Raw genomic sequence first — 19,122 nt, forward strand, 5'->3', positions numbered from 1 at the left:
TGCAGTTTTCAAGATAAAAACTCTCCATAGAAAAGCTGAGCAAACGCTTGTCACTGCTTCATACTCAGTTTCAGGTCAGAGCTCTCTGTTTTTAATGATGCAAAGATTTTATTAAAGTGAGTTTCAGTTCATTTGCACAGTGCTATAAAATGGTAACAATTAAAAAGGTGCAGTAAACAGAGGTAAAATGCTAAGCTATGCTGCATGTAAATAGGTTTTGCATGTAAATAGGGTGTTTAAAATACAACATCAGATTTTCTGTAGTCATCCTGTGAGAAGAATAATTACTCTTCACTCAAATAAGCTGTTTTGTCTTTGCAGTAACAGTTTTAAAGTCCAGATTTCCATCATTATATATCATCTTCAGAGAAAAAATCAGAGGCATAGTCCATTATATTTCTTACTCAGATCAATCTCTAGAGTTTTATTTCTTTGCTCTCGTGGATCCTCTGCTCACGTCTTCCAGCAGTTCTGTCCTTTAAAAATACTGTATTCCATTTAACATATCCTATGTGTTTCCCCAGGATAATTTTTAAAGATGAGTACACTGGCAAGTTTCCACAAACATTTTTCACCTCAAGCATTAGACTACCTAAGCAACTAATAAATGTTAAAATAAAACCCAAAAACCAAAAAACAAAAAACAAAGATGACTTACCATATACCTTGTGGCGCAAGTGGTGGCTTGGATTAACACTAGAGTAACGCTAAACCGATTTGTTAGTCACGAGAAGAAGTTCAAAACCACCTCTTCCTGCATGAAGAAGGATGTATCAGTTTGAAAAACTCTAGCAAACAAATCTGTTTTCATTTTAAAAAAATCAAGGAGCAGTTCTCTTTTTTCTAAAAATGGGTCATCAGATGTTACTTTTCTAACTCTGAGAGATGTGCAGAGATGTTGAAATCCTAGGAGCTGAACTCAAGGTTTCAGAACCCACAGCTGTAGTTTTAGAAGAAGGGTTTTATATCATTGTTTTCTCTTTTTCATTTAGCTAACCTCTTTGAATCAAGAACAGTGTACATGAGGATCAGTCCTTTACATTTCTCAATCATTAGATTTCTTTTATGGTTTTTGTCCCTGAACAAAAAGTGGAGCTTTTGAATAAAGCTTACACTTTTATTCAGAATTACCTGCACTTTCTGTTGGTTTGCTCTGAGTTCAGTCCTTATATTTTAGGAGGTTTGATTCTATTTTTCTCTAACCTGGTCTTTTGGATTGTGTTTTTTATTTTAATCCCTCTCATAAGAGTATGACTTAGTCTATATAGCAAGTCTGACCTTCTTTTAAAACAACACTGTTACTTTTTGGTTTTAAGCTTCAGAAAAGCCTGATAGAATCTGATTTCTTATCAACTTATTTCCTTGTGGCTGATTCCTGTGACTTTTAGAGTTAAACTGAAGCTGCACCATGAGCAGCTTTTTAGATCCTTCTTAGACATCAAAGAAACCACACAGGAGTTAGGAAAGGTACAGAGAAAGCAAGAAAGAGACAGTGCCTTATCAGATGCCTGAAAACCCCTGAGAGAGGAACCCTGAGAAGATACCTAATAAAGTGCAACCCCTTGTCTCCCCTTGACATCTCTTTGGGGCTTCTGGACTATCTCATCCCATTAGCCTAGTGAAGGTGCTAAAGGGATGTCTTTCCTGCACTCAGTCCTGAGTATCCTTAGAAGACTTTAAAATGCCAAAAGCCCAATGGAGATGTCTTGCTTTGGATACTGCCATTCCTTAATGGAAGTTAGGGGAGTCACAGCTTCTGAGTTGCATCTCAGATGTGGAGGGAGACAGTAAAGGGTGAAAACTCAGCCTGTTTCCCTTGTCAGCCTTTCTTTGCATGAGGGACTAATCGAGGTCTTTATTCCATAGAATCAATAGGTTTTTCTCTTTCATTCCTAATCAGCTGTTCCAATGAGCTCTCTAAGGGCTGGAGTCTGAGCATCAAAATTAATAGCCACTGTATTCTAAGGGTATTTTCACACCACCTTACTTGGTGGACCACATTAGGCTCCCTATACAGTCAGTGGAAAGAGCTGCTTCTAAAAGAGCTTCCACTACACCTAAATCAAGCTCCTAATTGCTGCCAAAATTTGCTGACAAAATCCCTGCACTTTTATAATGAATTCTTATAATTCTCAAACAAGAGATATCAAATATCAATTTATCAAATATCAAATCAATTTTTCAATGTATAATTCCTAAACAGTCTACGTATTGAAATTAACAGACATTTTAAGGATTTCTTTCTGAAGCCTGTTTCGTTGTTCACAATTTATTAAATGTTAGTGAAGGTACTGGAGACTCTAAAACCTATCGTAATCTCATACTATATGAACAGGGGAAACAGTCTCAAACCCATTGTTGGACTTGCCCATTTTTCATCAAGGTTTTGATTCTGAAGTATGCTTTCACAAAACTGGTCTCAAACATTTGAACTAATAACAACAACTTAAAAGTAAGACCTGTGGTAGTCTGATCTTCAGAAATAATCCCTTGTTCCTACAGATTCATTGGCTTTATTATCTGTTTTATTGTGTTGCTTATAGCTTTTTATTCTCATAGCTCAGTCAGATCGGCAAGCATAGCTAGGTATTTCGTTTACTGATTCATTTACCGTAAGATCGCAGAGCGGGTTGCACGCCAACAGAGGGCCTCTGTCACTCACGGTTATAGCAGCTGACTATAGGGCATGGGTTTGGTCTGCTCACCAGCTGGATCTTAGAGTTGGATGAGAGACTCCCCAAAGACAGTGTGGAATAGCTATGACACTTGGCAGCCCCAATACAGGGACACACTCTGGCAGCATGAACCTGGACTGCAACTTTATTATCAGCACCTGCAGGACATGTTCAATTAGCTCTACACCATCTGCAGACAAGCAGAACTCCTGAGAAGTCAGATTTGATCAGGTCTTGCACAGGGCTGTAGGTGAGTCCAGGCCCTTTGTGCTGTTTGCTGGCATGCTGGTAGTGTGTTGTTCATCAGTGCTGTTAGGACAAGATCTTTCTTTTGTGTCTGTCTCTGCTCCCCTACGCCCCTTAGTCGCTTTGGATGGGCCCCTGCAGGACTTGATCTCCCATCCAGTCTGAAGCTCCACCACACCAGCCTGGGACTGGCCGTTTTGTTGCTGCATCACCTCCTCCTCCCTGCTGTCTTCAGGGTGGATGCCTCCATCTAGTTTGTGTGTCAACACTGAGGTATGGACAATGCAATTAGCACATCCATTGTTTCAAGTCAGGTTTTTTTCAGCTTTTCTCAATCCCTTGTCCAGTATCTCTTTGAAAAAGTGTGCTGGTGCTTGCCGTGAACTACAGCAGATTTTAAGAATCTTTACCTACAGGTAGGTGGGTAGGAACCTAATTTTAGCAAGAAATTGAAACTATTGTTCAAAAATAAAAGGAATGATACCGGGGGGTGATATAGCTTGGAATTTTACCCATTATGGTTTTACACTCAGAAATGAGTAGGAGTTATGCTTAGTGGTGAGACATTCATTCTCTCCATAAAGACATTCCTGGAATGGTAGTGGGTTTCGTTCCTTACCTGTGGGGCTCAAGTTGATGTACTCAGCAAGTATGCAGCAATGTACACTGTCGAGTCAAACTGCATTTGTCAATCTCTTCTATCTAGTGACTGATTCTGTGACTCATCTTCATAGTAATCAAACTATTACACTGAAGTATGCAGTATGTAAGTGATATGGCACTCCTACAAGATGTCATTATTTATGTGAAATCTACACTAGTACTGAAATGTCTACTAGGACACATACCAGATGCTTACCTACCAGTGTGACATACAAATGTCATCAATCAGAATTACGGGTACAGAAATTTGAAAATGCAGCTGTTTCTATTCAATTTATTACAAACTTGCACCACCTGATGAACAAAGACTGGGGAAAAAAAAAGGCCTAGGACAGAATGGCAGATACCTTTCTTTGAGATACACAGTATGATAGCTCACAACACTCTTATCAAAGTCCATAACTACAGCAAAGCAGATCATCCTATTCATCTGGAGGAGAGGTCTAATGAAGACATGTAAACACAGACTGGATGCATTTCTTTTTCCATCGGTTCCCCTAATTCTATCTCATTTTGTTACTTGTTATATTCACAAAATCCATGTCCAAATTAGGTTACCATTAGCATACACTTTATTTCATCAGTAATAGTTAAATGACTTTATTTTGAAGAGGCTGAATAAAGACATCCAGCTAAAACTACTTTGTTGCTTAGAGGTTTTTTTTTCTTATCAACTTTTTCTTTCAGGCTCTCTAATTTTTGTGAATAATCTTTTGCTGCCACTGGACAATCACACCCAATCTTACATCTGTAAGGTGTATTCTTTTGAGGAAAATGGGGTAAAAAGTGTTATGTACCACACCTTAAGATTTCTGTCACAGAGACTAGTAAAAACAAACCAAAACAACAAAACATTTTGCACATTTCACACGTTCAAGGAAGCTGGGTTACAAAATCAAACTCTGGAAGACACAAGCATTCCTAATCTGCATTAATGCTACTTTTTCACATTATTGTACTAGCAGTAAGATCAAGGTTCCCCCCCCCCCCCCCCTTATTCTGTTTTCTGTTTGTTTCTCTCTTCTAAATCTTGCATGTACGTAATTATCCAATGCATTCCATTGTTACAGTATTATTTTTGTTTTGGCTTTCCCCAAGCTGCTCTTACTGAACTAGCTGTGTTTCCGCATGCAGTGAGGTAGAAGAGAGCATTGCTTCCTTCTACCATTTTTATCCAAGCTTCTGATGTATACTGCCATTTTTTATATGTAAGAGTTTATACAATGCATACAGTACAACAGATTTTACATTTGGGCCATAGCTATGTGTTTCACAAATTTTCAGTCCTCAGAATCTCATTTTTACATAGGTCTAATTCTCACACTTTGCTGTTTTCAGGTATGTTTATAGTACAAGTATTCCAGGTCTAGAGGTGCTGTTTGGGACTATCTCAGCCGTGAATCAAAAATACTCATCAATGTACAATTCTGGACCTTTGATCAGGCAGGCTCAGAAAATCACACACCAAGTTTCTTCCCAGTGAAAACTAAGTCACAGAAAGGATGGACGGAGTCTGTATAATGACAAGGTATGTGGCAGGACCCAGGAACCAGAAAGTACTTTTGGTTGCCAAAGATAAGATGTAGTTCGTAATTGTCCATACCTCATGATAACATCCCTGCAAGTTATGTCCAAATGGCTCCTTCAATTACATCCACTTGGTTTCTATTCCATTCAAAAAGTCTGGTATCAGGATAGGTTTTGTTAGTGTTGTATGCTTAGTGTCCTACTGGCACAATGTTGTAGTCAGTTCTGTGAAGCTGATCATCCCTTGAAAGTTTGTGCAGTTTTGCACATTGGCCTGCGTATCTGATAATGCTGCCCTCCTCCAGTTCAGTGTTGTGGCCCCACCTTCCCAGGATCAGTCATTTCAGTCTTAAAACACTCAAACCAAGAGTCGCAGGTTTTATAAAACCGCTTGGCAGTTATACAAAATTACACAACATTTCTTTTCCCTACCATTCCATTTTCTGAATGAAGTACAGCTTCCAATAGGCAAGTATTGCCAGAATATGGTTGCAAAGCAATGCCTTCACCCCTTCTTTCTAGACAAACATCCTTTTTTGGTTTGGCCTGAAAGTCTCTCTTACTCACCTGGATCTTTTAATGTTCTGCTTAAAGTATTTCTCTCTGATCTTCGCATTACTCTGGCTATTACTTTATTAGCCCCTGTTAAAGGTAATAAAGTCATTCTCTCATTTTTTTTGCCACTACTTTCTCCTATTTATCCTTTTTCATCTACTCCTTTTCCTTTATACTCCATTTACCTTTTTCTTATCTAAAATATGTACACATAATATCACAGTTGGGTTAACAAACAAAAAAGTCTTATGACAGGAACATCCCTATGCACTGGTTACCAGAAGTTTCACTATTTCTATGTTTGTTCTTTTTATACTTACCACAGACAAACCAATGGCAGTGATTGTAAATCTGGTGGTTGGTCGTGAGTACTGCTCAGCATTCACCAATACTGTATATGCACTTTTGCTACATTTCCTTTTGCCCCTTAGGACATTTGCCTGACAGTTGGCAGAGTTATCTTTTGCTGCGTGGGTCATTCCTCCCCACATCCTTCTGAACATGTGACAGTAGCATCTCCTAATAGGACGGTTGGACTTCATCCCGTCCAGTGCATAAACTAAACTGTTTGATTGGTTTCGGGGCTGTGCATAGATGGCACCTGGTTATTCCTTTTATAAGCCTGCTGAAAGCCCAGTCAACACATTATCTCTTCAGAAATTCAGTGCCAGAAGTTTTGAACTTGTAGCGATTTTCACTTAGCTGTTCAACATTTGTTGTAAAGCAAAAATATAGTTGTAGTGTTCACAGAGGTCCTGTCTTGAAACTTTTTGGTGTTCTGGTGCTACTGGTACACTCTCTCAAATGCTTGCTTTCGTTTCCTCAGTATCTCACCAGAGTAGCTCAGATGCTTCCCAAGCACTGTGGTGGTTCTTTATTGTGTTAGCTTCTTCCTTGCTGTGATTACAATCCTGGTGCACCTTGCCATTTTCTTAACATACCTCTAGTTCATTGCACAGTTTCTATTTATCTGCCTGCTTCTCTAGTTGTTGCCTACACACTGTAACTTCATCTCAATGCTTTTCCCTGCAGTGCTTGAGTTATGGAATATTTGTCTCCTGTACATAAAATTTCCCGCCCTTCTCTGCTGAGGTGAGTTGTGTTCTCTTCCATAGGGACTGGGGATCTTGTTAAACCTCCTCCATGGGTAGCTCCATCCCACTGTGACCAGACTGCCTAAAGTCCTACTAGCTAATTTGGAGCTACCTGGCCTCTAGCTACACCATGCTTCAGACACATCTGACTGATTAAGACTCAAAATCTGCCACAAAACTATCTAGAGCCTTGCTTGTCTCAGTGCAAAGCTACAATGAAGGACCAAGGGTTATCCTGCCTGGGCACGTAACATAACAATAAACTAATCTTTAGGTTTAGTTTATTTGTGTTCCTGCCAGCACAAAATAGAAAATGAAAATCAGAAAACAAAGGCAGTGGATATAGAATTTAGCTTATCCCATGGTGGACAGATGAAAAGAGTGCGTAGGGGAGAGGAAGAGGTGTGGATCATAGGTTGAAAAAGGAATTTGGACAGGAGAACATGGAGAATGACATGATGAAGAAGCAGCATATTTCCATATTGAACTTTGTATGCTTAAAGTTCTTTACGTGTAAAACTTGGGAGATCTGGCACACCACTTTGCCAAGGTCACTCTATACAATGCAAGGAGATCTGATATTACCTGCAGAAAGTCTATGGAGAATCCTTTCTTTATCCCAATATTAATAGAGTGCCATCTTTTATTACCCTCTTTTATTTCTCCTCTTCCCCTATTTATAACATACACAATCCTGTTTCTCCAAATTTCATCCGTCTAAAATCTGTGGCCCCAGACTTTTCCCAAAGTTGTTATAATGCACTCTTCTCAAGCTTGCGGGTGGATAGAAGCTGTGCCAGCTACAATAACTTCTGGACTGGGCAGACAGTTCTCTGCTTGATCAGTTTGTTTTGTTTTGCTGGAGTGTAGTATTGTGAGTGTTTAAATCCATGGTTGCATCTTTTTGCCACCTCCATTCTGAGAGCAGAGCTGATGCCCTTTTGCTTACAGAGGAGGTTGGGTACACTGGTTTGCTTACAGTGGGCTACTGGGTATACATTGGTTTTCAGACACAGATTTGATTCATTTTGCTGCATTAACATGAAAACAAGAAGAAACATAATTCCAACAAGACAAGAATTTAAAATAAAACACAGCAGTTGAAATATCACAATTACAGCAGGATTTGTATCACACTGAACTAATTTATGCTTTAATATTTAAAAGGTGCTTTCACTTTAGTGCAGTGGAAAAGTACAAAAGAAAGGAAAAATATTATTTCCAAGCAAGAAAGTTTACTTTTCTTTAGTCTGTCTGTGGCTATTAAGTCACAATGTAGCAGACAGATTATAATAGCTGATAGGATAAAAGTTAACAACTAACAGAAGCAGTGCCTTGATGTTATAAGGCTAGAGGGGGAAGAGTATTTGCATCACCCAGATTAAGGCATCTGATGCCTAAATTAAGGGGGTGGCGTTTCCAGGTTCCTTCTACAGTCAGACAGGTAATCTTCCCCAGAGGCCATTTAAATGATATGTCTGTTTCTGACTCGGGCAACTCTTTTACTCTACTGACCACTGAGGGACTTTGAAGAGACTTGCTGGTAATTTAGGCATCTGAATCACATGCCTAATGTTAAGTAGTGTGGAATCCCCTCTTGTGTCCTTACATTGCCTGGAGGCTAGTTGAACCTGCCCCTCCAGATTTCAGTGAGCAAGGCCTTACACGCATGAGTGGTGCCATTTGAAGTAAATGGGGAAAAAAAAAAAGCAGACCTGTTCACTTGCAGTGCTAACCTGCACTTCCATACAGTTTGAAGCAAGAAGTTCTCCTTTATGCCCTTCCCTCTTCTTTGCTAACATCATGTCCCTAGCATATCACTTTTTTTTACAGGGAAACTCCTAATAAAGGCATAAATATATGGCCTTAGGACGCCAGTAGACTAACAGACTCAAGTCTTCAATTAGTGTGCAGTTCTAATTGAGGCACCAGTTGGATATGGGCACTCCTACTGGGAAGGCAGAGCAGGTATGTCTCCTCTTCAACTAGCTGCTTTCGGAGTTCCAAGGCTACTGTTTGCCTAGAAGTGTATCCCAAGCATCAGACTTAACTGTGTATGTGAAGAGCATGTTTTTCTCATGCAGGAGCCTAGTTTGACACACTTACTTCATCCACCATGTAAAGTTTTCTTCTACACACATGATTTACCTGTCCAGAACTAGGGAGGCCTACATTCAGTACTGTGCTCATATTCTCCAAAATCCTTCAGAGGGTCCTGATATTTTTTTCATGCAGAACCTTGCATACGGAATACCAAGGCAATTTTTGTTCTGACCTCGCAGATCTTCGCTGATGTACTTTTTTTGGTTAAGTGCTGTTTTCCTTGGAGGGATATGATTTGTCAGAAACAAGCTTATATTTTTTGGGGGTGCAACGTTGTCTGGTTGTACAGTCAGTAGACTTAGTGTGTGTAGTTATTTGCAAAATTGCACTTACAAAAATCACAATGTTGCCTATTAAAATCCCACTTTGGAAAATGTTAGCAACTGGACAGTGATATGGCAGGCATAAAATTAAAGAACTAAAATCAAAATACTATAACTTAGCCTGTAGTCAAAAGGATTATGTTTAAAAATGACTACACTATTAGCTAACAGATAAATCCTTGGGTAAAATGTTCATAGTAAGACAAAGATCAGTCAAGTCTCCCATCAGAGGAGAGATATTATCTTAATATATCTCACATTCATCCTCATATTCCTTTTTATGAAAACATCTTTTATTCATGTAGGGAAAATAAGGGCTAGAGGGAAAAATGAAGAAAACTAAAAGTTTCACCCTATCAGATTCCAGACCACATTGCAGAAAGAATGCCATCACTTCCAAAAGGTGTTCCACTGATGTTGAATACTAAACAGGTGCATCAATCCTCAAAGCTTCCTCCCAGTGTTTATCTTAAAATGTTTACATAACAGTAAATGGCTCTTGTGAGATGACATATTACTCCTTAGTCTCTTCAATACTGTATTTCCCCCAGGTAAATCTCACTGTCATTTGTTCATTGGATAGAATTTGGGTCAAGAAACAGAATCATACTATTCTAGGCCCCATTCAAATCTTGATGTGATCCAGCCATGGCGTTAACATTTCCTGGAGAACTCACTGATTCTCTTAGTTTTAGAATGGAAAATGCTGTAACTGCAGGACAGTTAACCAAGAGAACTGAGGGTCATACAGTTTTCCGTACTGGTTGATATAAAGATCTTAAATAATGTCAGGCAGTCCTTAAGGCAAAGCGAGTAATGCAACATTTAGTAACATTTTGATGTATTTTTACAATCCTGTAGAGATGTCATGCTCTGCAGTAGATGGTGTGAATGTGGAACTAACTCTTTCTAATTTTTCTCGATAAAGATTTGGACATTTTTTGCAGAGGTGAGCTGCAACATGCTTTCGGAAAAAGGCATAAAGATATTTCCTAAATTTTTCTCCAACAAATGCATAGATCACAGGATTGATACAGCAGTGGATCATTGATATTGTTTCTGTCACTTGGATTGCTTTCTCCAGTTGGCCTTTGATGTCACAATTTGGGTTGAAAAGTGAACTTTGAAATGTATGCAAAAAAGAAGAAATATGGAACGGTGTCCAGAAGACAAAGTAAAAAATCATGATCACGAAAATAAGTCTGACTGCTTTCTGTTTTTTCTCATTCTTGCACCTCAATAATGTTTTTAGAATTTGTGAGTAACTGAAAATCATAATGAGCATTGGAACAATAAGTCCCAGAATGTTCATCTTCAAAGTATAGCAGTACTTCCAATTTATTCTGGCATCGCTTGGATAATGAGCACTGCAAGTGTAACGTAAATTTTCCTTTTGAGTTTTGTGAAATACTATGCCAGGAACAGAAGCAAAAATAGCAACAGCCCAAGTGACAGCGCTGGTGAGGATGCCGTAGGTAACTGTTCTAGCTTTTAAAGCAAACACTGCATGCACTATGGCCAGATACCGGTCTAAGGTCAACAGGATTATGAAAAAGATGCCGCTGTAGAAACCAAGGAGGTAGAAACCTGAGAGAATTCTACAAAGCGCCTCCCCAAAAATCCAGTCGTGAACAGCGTAATAAGCCCAAAAAGGGAGAGAAAATACAAACAGCAAATCAGAAATTGCCAAATTGAGCAGGTAGATGTCAGTCATACTCTTCAGTCTCTTGTATTTTACCAAGATCAGGACAACAAGCATGTTGCCGGTGAAACCAAATATCACCACCAAAGAATAAAGTGGTGGTAAAAGTTTTTCTGCAAAGTGCTTTTCCTCAGTTCCCAAGCATGGTGCTGAATCACTGTAGTCGAATTCTGTTGTCAGTGACCAGTCGCCTAAGTCCATGGTTTGGTTTTCCATGGTGTGTTGGTCTGGAAAGGAAGAAAAGGATGTTAAACTAGAGGAAACTGCACACTCAGCAGTAAGGGGAATGAAACATGCTGATGTCCTCATCTGGAATGCTTTTTGCTGTTGAGCACATCAGTTTTACTACGTCAAGGTATAGAAGCAAAATGAATTGCAGAGCTCCCCAGACCTCCCATCTATATACCCATGAAGTCACGTTGCTGCATATTGCAAGTGTCCTGCATGTCATTTCGTATGTGTTTGCTATCTGGTGCATTTGTCCTCCTCAATAGAGCCTGCCAGGTGCCTGACCCAACCGGGAGCAGAGGAATGATGAATTTAAACTAAGCAGTGGGTAGTTTGGTGCTGTCGTGCTCAGCAGTGGCTTTCCAAAGGGGTGGAGCAAGCCAGCAAGGCAGCAACAGGAAAGCACAGTGGCTGGCACACAGAGCATAGCCGTGCTTGTCCTTGGGACCTGGCCACCTGCTCATTGTGCAGGTCTGTACTGTAGCACTTGCTCAAGGAGGACCAGGCCCTGGCAAGGTGTAAACTGGTGCCTGCAAAGGTGCTGTGACATGGTGTCATGAACAAAATTGGTCCTGTTTTACCTCGAAGCAGAACACATGGGTAAAACAAACTGACTGCCTTTTCTTCTGGTTGTTCATGACTTCTTGGGAGCCTTAATGCCTGTGGGAATTGAGGTCACTGGAGGTGTAGAGATGGCCTTTGCACAGCACTAAACATACCCACCTGCTGGGCCTGCTGTCCTGGGTGTTGCAGAGCAGCAAGTCGGCAGTGTTGGTCTGGGTTAAAATGGCAAACGCTGTGTCCTTTACAGAGTGTGGGTCAGGCGTAGGCCATGGAAGCGTTCTGCTCTTGGGTAGCTCTAGAGTGAAAACGGTGCGCAGTGCTGTAGAAAGAAGAGATAGGCAAACACCTTGGCAAACGGCATAAAAGATGACAGTTGCTATCAGTTTGGCCTATAACACTTATATCTGTTGTGGCATCTTCCCGTCAATTGAAAGACCTCCCCAGTGCTCAGGGCGAAAGAAGTTTTGATTCCTTGTTTCAGTAGCTGTTTAGCAGCCAATATTCAGGAACTCAAATCCTCCTCTTCACAATGAGCACAAAATATTACAAATATTTTCTTAAATGCTTTCTAGAATTTCCTTTGCAGACAAGCAATATTAATCACAAAGAGCTCTAGAAAACTAATCTGGTTAACAAATTGTATTGGAAAGTACTGTTTGCATTTGATATTATTTTTCATTTATCTTTAACCATTTTTCCAATTTTCATGCAGAAAGGAACATCTTCTGCAGAAGCTGTAGCCCTTGACAAGAAGTCTGATTTTGGCTCTACAGTTGTCTAGGCATGAACCTTCAGAAATGGGTGTGTTAGCAAAAAAATCTCCAGGTTTATCTTTGCTCTTGTACTGTAAGTATAAATGGGCTCTTCTGAGAGATTCTGATTTGGTAACTTGTGATTATTTGGCTTATTTCCCCTCTTATTTTCTTTCCAAAATTGCAAATGAATACTCAGGAAGTCTTAGTGATTTTCATTTGTGGGGTTTTCTCATTTACTTTATGGACTGCGTGTAGCCATCAGTGCCCGTCATTCTGCCCACACACACAGTATCTGCATGCACAGGGTAGTTTTGGTTGCTAACAGAAATTCTGGATGATTTCTGCAAAAGCGGGCAACTGAGTCAAACCTAAGGTAGAAATAGAAGAGAAGGAGAACTTTGGTGCCCTACTTCCCTGCTAATTTATCCTGTGTGCTTATCTTGCAAAAGCATCTAAATATATGAGCAGTTGAATAAGAGGATACTCTCATTTCCCCTTGGAGGACTGCTTAAATTCTGAGTGCCCAAGAAGTTGGGTACAGTGAAGTATGACCAAGCCCTGGGCCGAATACCTGCACCCTGGGAAAGAGTTCTTGCAGAGAAAATGGGGTTACAGCTTAGATGGGAGAAAAATTTATTTTCTTAATAATTGTAATGTTGTGAGCCAAAATAAGTGTCATTTCATTTCTTTAAGTTTTAGCAAAGCTGCGCTGACGGTAACATCAGAGATTCTTGTAATGAGGATGTAGCTCTGAATCATGTCTTTTCAGATTTCTGTGTTTTGGCTGCTTGAGAGAAACCTTGTTAGCTCTTGAGTATTAACTGTTATCTATAGTATGTCACCTTTAGCTATAGAAGTGAGGCTATGTAGGGAAAAAATCAGGAGGGCCAAAGCCCAGCTAGAACTAAACCTGGCTTCTGTTGTCAAGGACAACAAAAAAAGTTTCTATAAATATATTAGCAGTAAAAAGAGGACTAAGGATAATCTCTGTCCTCTAGTAGATGAGGCCGGTAACATAGTGACCAAGGATGAGGAAAAGGCTGGGGTACTTAATGCCGTCTTTGCCTCAGTCTTCAGCAGTAGGACCAGTTGTTCCCTGAGTACCCAGACCCCTGAGCTAGAAGACAGGGATGGGGAGCAGAATGAAACCCCTGTAATCCAAAGAGAAATGGTGAGGGACCTGCTTCAGCACCTGGAGGTGCACAAATCTATGGGGCTGGATGGGATCCACCCAAGGGTACTGAAGGAGCTGGTGGAAGTGCTCACCAGGCCACTTTGCATCATTTATGAGCAGTCCTGGATAACCGGAAAGGTCCCAGCTGACTGGAGGTTGGCAAATGTGACACCCATCCACAAGAAGGGCTGGAAGGAAGATCCAGGGAACTACAAGCCAGTCAATCTGACCTCGGTGCCTGGGAAGGTCATGGAACAGATCACCCTCAGTGCCATTACACAGCACATGCAGGAGAACAGGGTGATCAGGCCCGGTCAGCATGGGTTTGTGAAAGGCAGGTCATGCCTGACAAACCTGATCTCCTTCTATGATAAGGTGACCCACTTAGTGGATGAGGGAAAAGCTGTGGATGTTATCTACCTGGATTTTTGCAAAGCTTTTGACACCATTTCCCACAGCATTCTCCTGGAGAAACTGGCTGCTCATGGCCTGGACAGGTGTACTCTTTGCTGGGTAAAAAACTGGCTGGATGGCCGTGCTGAGACAGTGGTGGTGAAAGGAGTTAAATCCAGTTGGTGTCTGGTCACAAGCGGTGTCCCCCAGGGCTCAGTGCTGGGGCCAGTTCTCTTTAATATCTTTATCAATGATCTGGATGAGGGTATTGAATGCACCCTCAGTAAGTTTGCAGATGACACTAAGCTAGGTGGGCATGCTGATCTTCTTGAGGGTAGGATGGCTCTGCAGAGGGATCTGGACAGGCTGGACTGATGTGCCGAGGCCAATGGTATGAGGTTCAACAAGGCCAAGTGCCGGGTCCTGCACATAGGTCACAACAACCCCATGCAGTGCTACAGGATTGGGGCGGAGTGGCTCGAAAGCTGCCCGGCAGAAAAGGACCTGAATATGAGCCAGCAGTGTGCCCAGGTGGCCAAGAAGGCCAACAGCATCCTAGCCTGTATCAGGAATAGTGTGGTAAGCAGGACCAGGGAAGTGATCATCCCCCTGTACTCGGCACTGGTGAGGCCCCACCTCGAGTTCTGTGTTCAGTTTTGGGCCCCTCACTACAAGAAGGACATTGAGGTGTTGGAGCATGTCCAGAGAAGGGCTACAAAGCTGGTGAGGGGTCTGAAGGATAAATCTTATGAGGAACAACTGAGGGAACTGGGGTTGTTTAGCCTGGAGAAGAGGCTGAGGGGAGACCTTACCACCCTCTACAACTACCTGAAAGGAGGTTGTAGAGAGGTGGGGGCTGACCTCTTCTCCCTGGTGAGAAGTGATAGGACGAGAGGAAATGGGTTCAAGTTATGTCAGGGGAGATTTAGATTGGATATTAGGAAATGTTTTTTCACTGAAAGGGTTATTAAACATTGGAATAGGCTGCCCAGGGAGGTGGTGGATTTGCCATCCCTGGAGGTGTTTAAAAAGAGGGTAAATGTGGTACTTAGGGACATGGTTTAGAAGTGGTTTTGTCAGGGTAGGTTAATGGTTGGACTTGATGATCTTAAAGGTCCCTTCCAACCTCACCAATTCTATGATTCTATGATTCAAAGTGTACAGGTGCTATGAGACATTTCTATTTTAGAGTAATTCAAGCAAAGAAGCTCCAGAGTTGCTACACTGACTTATTCAGAGATGGCAGTTATTGCAGCTCAATAAGTCTGCTGTGCCCTAAAGGGGATTTGGACAAAGTTTCCGCATGGAAATCAAAATATTTGATAACCACAAGTTAGAAGAGCATCTATGCATTAGTGGAGTCGCTTATCTCAAAACTGAATGACCCCCACAGTTCCCTTTCCCTTTTTACGGTCTAAGACAAGGTTTCTCTTTTGAAATGTATGAACGGGTAACACAGTGCTACTCCCCCTGCCCTCACTCTTCTCCTTTTCACAAATGACAATGTTTGTCATCCAGAAATAAATTGCTTAATGATTTCTAGTCAGCTTAAAAGTATGTGTCAGCAGCTTCTAGGGCACTTTATGAAGAGAGAAAAGAACAATGTAGCACAGATTAAAACTGAAACTTAAATGAAGAAAAATAACACCCCATGTCCTGATAGCAGGTGTTGCGAGAGAGGTGCCCAATGTTTCCCGGTAACAGCTCTACCTCTTTAACTTTGCCTTTGACTTTCCAGAAGTCTGTGGACAGGCAAAAATACAGACTGGACTGTGCAGTGACACCGAAGACATCTTGGGGAGCAAGCATAAACATATGTACTTTTCTCAAGCTGCCAAGAAAGCTGAAGGTAAAGATTGAAGTGTAAACTAAATGCTGTATGTAAGTCTCTGAGCTCACAGTTGCCCTCAAACACATCTTTTCATGTGGTAGAGATCACAGGATTTCTTTCCAGGATGACTGGGGAAAGACAGGCCCTTCCAAAATTAAACTTTGCTTTGGAAAACTCTTCCTCTTTTGTAACAGCTGAGCATTAGAAACATCTCTTCAGAATTGCTTGCATCCTAACTGATGAGTTTTTTCATCCCTGCAGATCTTTCAAGGAAAAAACCCTCAGGGTCCAGTTGTTTCCATTCCCCACCAAGACCAGAAAGACAGTCTTGCAAAAATTCTTTCTGCAGTTAAATAAAGTCAGTCTATATGGTCACTAGACAAAAGAAGTAGGAGGTGTTCTTACCCAAAAAAATGTACAGTAAAAGAGTAGCATAAGCATTGAAAACAAGCACTCTGAGGAGGAGAAACTTGAGTCAGCTATTAAATGTCTTCTTCCATGACTAAATGTATAAGAGGGTTCTTCTTTTGTGTAGACTTAAGTCCTGTGCTAGTATCTGTTCAGGGTTTTTTTTCAGTGTGTCTGCTTAAACTGCTTCAGGTAGAACTTTGCATTCAGAGTAATGCAAAAAACAGTTGTAATCACAACCATTCTGGGGATGAACTTGAGTATATAAAAGGCAGCTTACAGTGTGGAGTGGAAATTGCCAACATATGTCATAGGATCATACCCCTGTCATGTTATTGCTATAGGGGTCTCCGCACAAAGGAGTACAAGCCCACTGCTCTGGCACTGTAAACTGTTCCTGGCAAATGACAGTGCAATTGTCCCATGAAAGCAAGTGTTGCTATTGCTGCATATTTGATATACTACCAAAAACCAAGAAATATATATTCGTAGGCTATTGTAGTTTTTTGCTAATACCCGAGTGGCAAATCTCACTTATCCAAGCAGAGGAGCTCAACTCCTTTTTGTGTGAGAACAGTACAATTCCAGTGCAGTATTGATGAATTTCATTCATGTAAAACCTCATTAACAAAAATTGCAAGCCAGATCACGACTGGCCATAAAACTGGTATCTCTAGTTGAGGTTTTCTAATGTGGTGGCTCAGAGACATCAATTAAAAAAAGAAAACAATCCCAAAGAACTTACCCCTTCCTAACATGATAACGAAACAACACCTTTAACAGATTAAATGCTTGAATAATACAAAGAAACCATGTGATAGGATAGTGATGAAGAACATCTGCTATCTGCATCTGAAAGAGCAAGATGTGGCTTAGATTTGGAGAGGTTAGATTAAGTGTGAAGGTTTTCATGTCTGGTCAGTTTATATCCTTAGCAGAATACGTTTTCGAGGTACTGACCTCCTGGAACAGCTTTGAAACCAAGACCCAGTAAGTTTCTAGTACAAAAAAGATTGATTTTCTACACCATTTGTCCAGTTCAATTCTCTACCCTCACATTTAGCCTTATCTTGAGTTGTAAGCTAGTTACAAGACCCAGTTGTTCTTAAAGATAGTGTCTCTGCTTGAATAGTAGCTCTACTGCCACTGTCATTAGGCACATATACTTCCCCACTGAGTGAATCTATATATAAATATATACATTTATGTGTAAAATAAGGAAAAAAAATAGCTACTTACTGCTTTATCAAGCCTGTTTTGTCTGACCGTGTCTTCTTCTTCTGTGTGAACACATAGTTAAACCCTATATCTGAAAATAGGAAACAGCACTTCCTGTGTGATCTGTTGCAAAACATTGGTACAAGAATCAAGGGTATGGTTCTTCTTTTCTGAAAATGCTCAGTTTTCAGGCTGAGCTCAGAACCAAGGGATGAAGATTTTATGGGTGTCTGCTTGTTCTGGACAAGCTGGAACTGAGCAGTCAGTATCTGAACTACTATGTCTCTGCTGGGTGGTTAAATTCAGTAAAATCCTGTTCTCAGGCCAACAAGTATTTCTAGCTGCTCTAGACACTTCTGCAGCTCAACAGAAAGTGGTGTGAAATACCTGGCATACAGCATGTGTGCTTTTAAAATTAAATTCAGGTCTCCAAAATGACTATTGAAACAACCCCACCAAGGTATTCTTCATGTTCATTGTCACTGATTCTACATAATTTCTACATGGTTCTCCCTCTCATCATCACTTGCGAAAAAGAATCTCCAAGCAAAATTAGGATATGTTTATACTATGCAAAGCAGTGTCATGTTAAACAGCATCACACTTGCCTTAGGTGAGCATTGTGAAGAGAGACAAGTCAAGGTCCAGAGGTTTCAGAGCTAACTAGGTCAGGCAGAGCTACCTTCCTTCCAGTTACGTGACCAGCTCATGCAGTCTACACCACACTGCACTGTGTGGTGTAGATCACCTCCTTGAACACCTATTGTAATTTTTGCAAAGCCATTTGTAATGGTCTTGAAATTCTAAAAGTCTGCTGCATGAGGCAAGCTGGAACCTGCAGTTCATTCCCTTTTTGATGTAGTGATGCAGAATTGAAAGCAATAGAAAGAGATTAAAATAGCAGAAAGTAGTTAAAATATATTTTTGCTTCAAGTCAGGAAGTATAGTTGAGTGTACAGGCTGGTGTCATGCATTTTTTTTTTAAACATTCCCTTCACCAACACCATTGGTGCTGCAGCTGCAACAGCCTCCAGCTGTTGGAATGACAGTTGATGCCTATGTAACTGATCATTATAAACCAGGACTGATAAGCCACTTATCTGCTCCCTGAGAAGACTTTTTACAATTTTATAGGAAGTTACAGCAAGGCTACATTTTTCAAATTTTCAGGCTTTTGGCAGCAGCTGTTGACCCTTTTCTCTAAGACTGCTGGGTGGTTTCCTGCAGTATTCTTGGAATGCTGCAAGACTGGCTTGTGCTACAATGTCATGTCCTAGAAAATCTACGTAGAGTTTCAATAAAACCGATGATACGTAACCTGACCACGTGTTCCAGAGAGTATAAAAGAGACTCAGAGCTGTTTCAGAAGGATTGCCTAAGCAAGGTGTTAGGAAGAGGGGTCTTTGTGACGGCTGAAAGGATGTAAACATTTCCTGTTGATCTGGAAGGGGCTGTATAGATTTTGCTGTAAATATAGACTGTAAACCACTGAAAACCTTCAAGCCTGAGCAGAAAGAGCCTTCCCTACAGGGACACAGTGGATAACAGGGAGACACAACGCACATTTTCTTTCTATACCATCTCCCTCTGAGTTGTTGTCTGAATTTGAAGTTATGTTTTTCACCCCTCGGGACATCTCTTCCTACTCAATGTACAGGCTGCT

At 40.8% G+C, this 19,122-nt stretch overlaps 1 protein-coding gene across 1 annotated transcript; it reads right to left on the minus strand.

Annotated features, from left to right (window-relative positions):
• Nucleotides 1-9,985: 9,985 nt before the first annotated feature.
• LOC309668572 (C-C chemokine receptor type 5-like) lies at nt 9,986-11,115 on the minus strand. Its single transcript, XM_082479025.1, has one exon. The coding sequence runs from the start codon at nt 11,102-11,104 to the stop codon at nt 10,034-10,036; it is 1,071 nt and encodes a 356-aa protein (XP_082335151.1). The 5' UTR covers nt 11,105-11,115; the 3' UTR covers nt 9,986-10,033.
• Nucleotides 11,116-19,122: the final 8,007 nt, after the last annotated feature.

Source organism: Vanellus vanellus (assembly GCF_965231255.1).
Source record: "Vanellus vanellus genome assembly, chromosome: 2".
NCBI classification, from domain to species: domain Eukaryota; kingdom Metazoa; phylum Chordata; class Aves; order Charadriiformes; family Charadriidae; genus Vanellus; species Vanellus vanellus.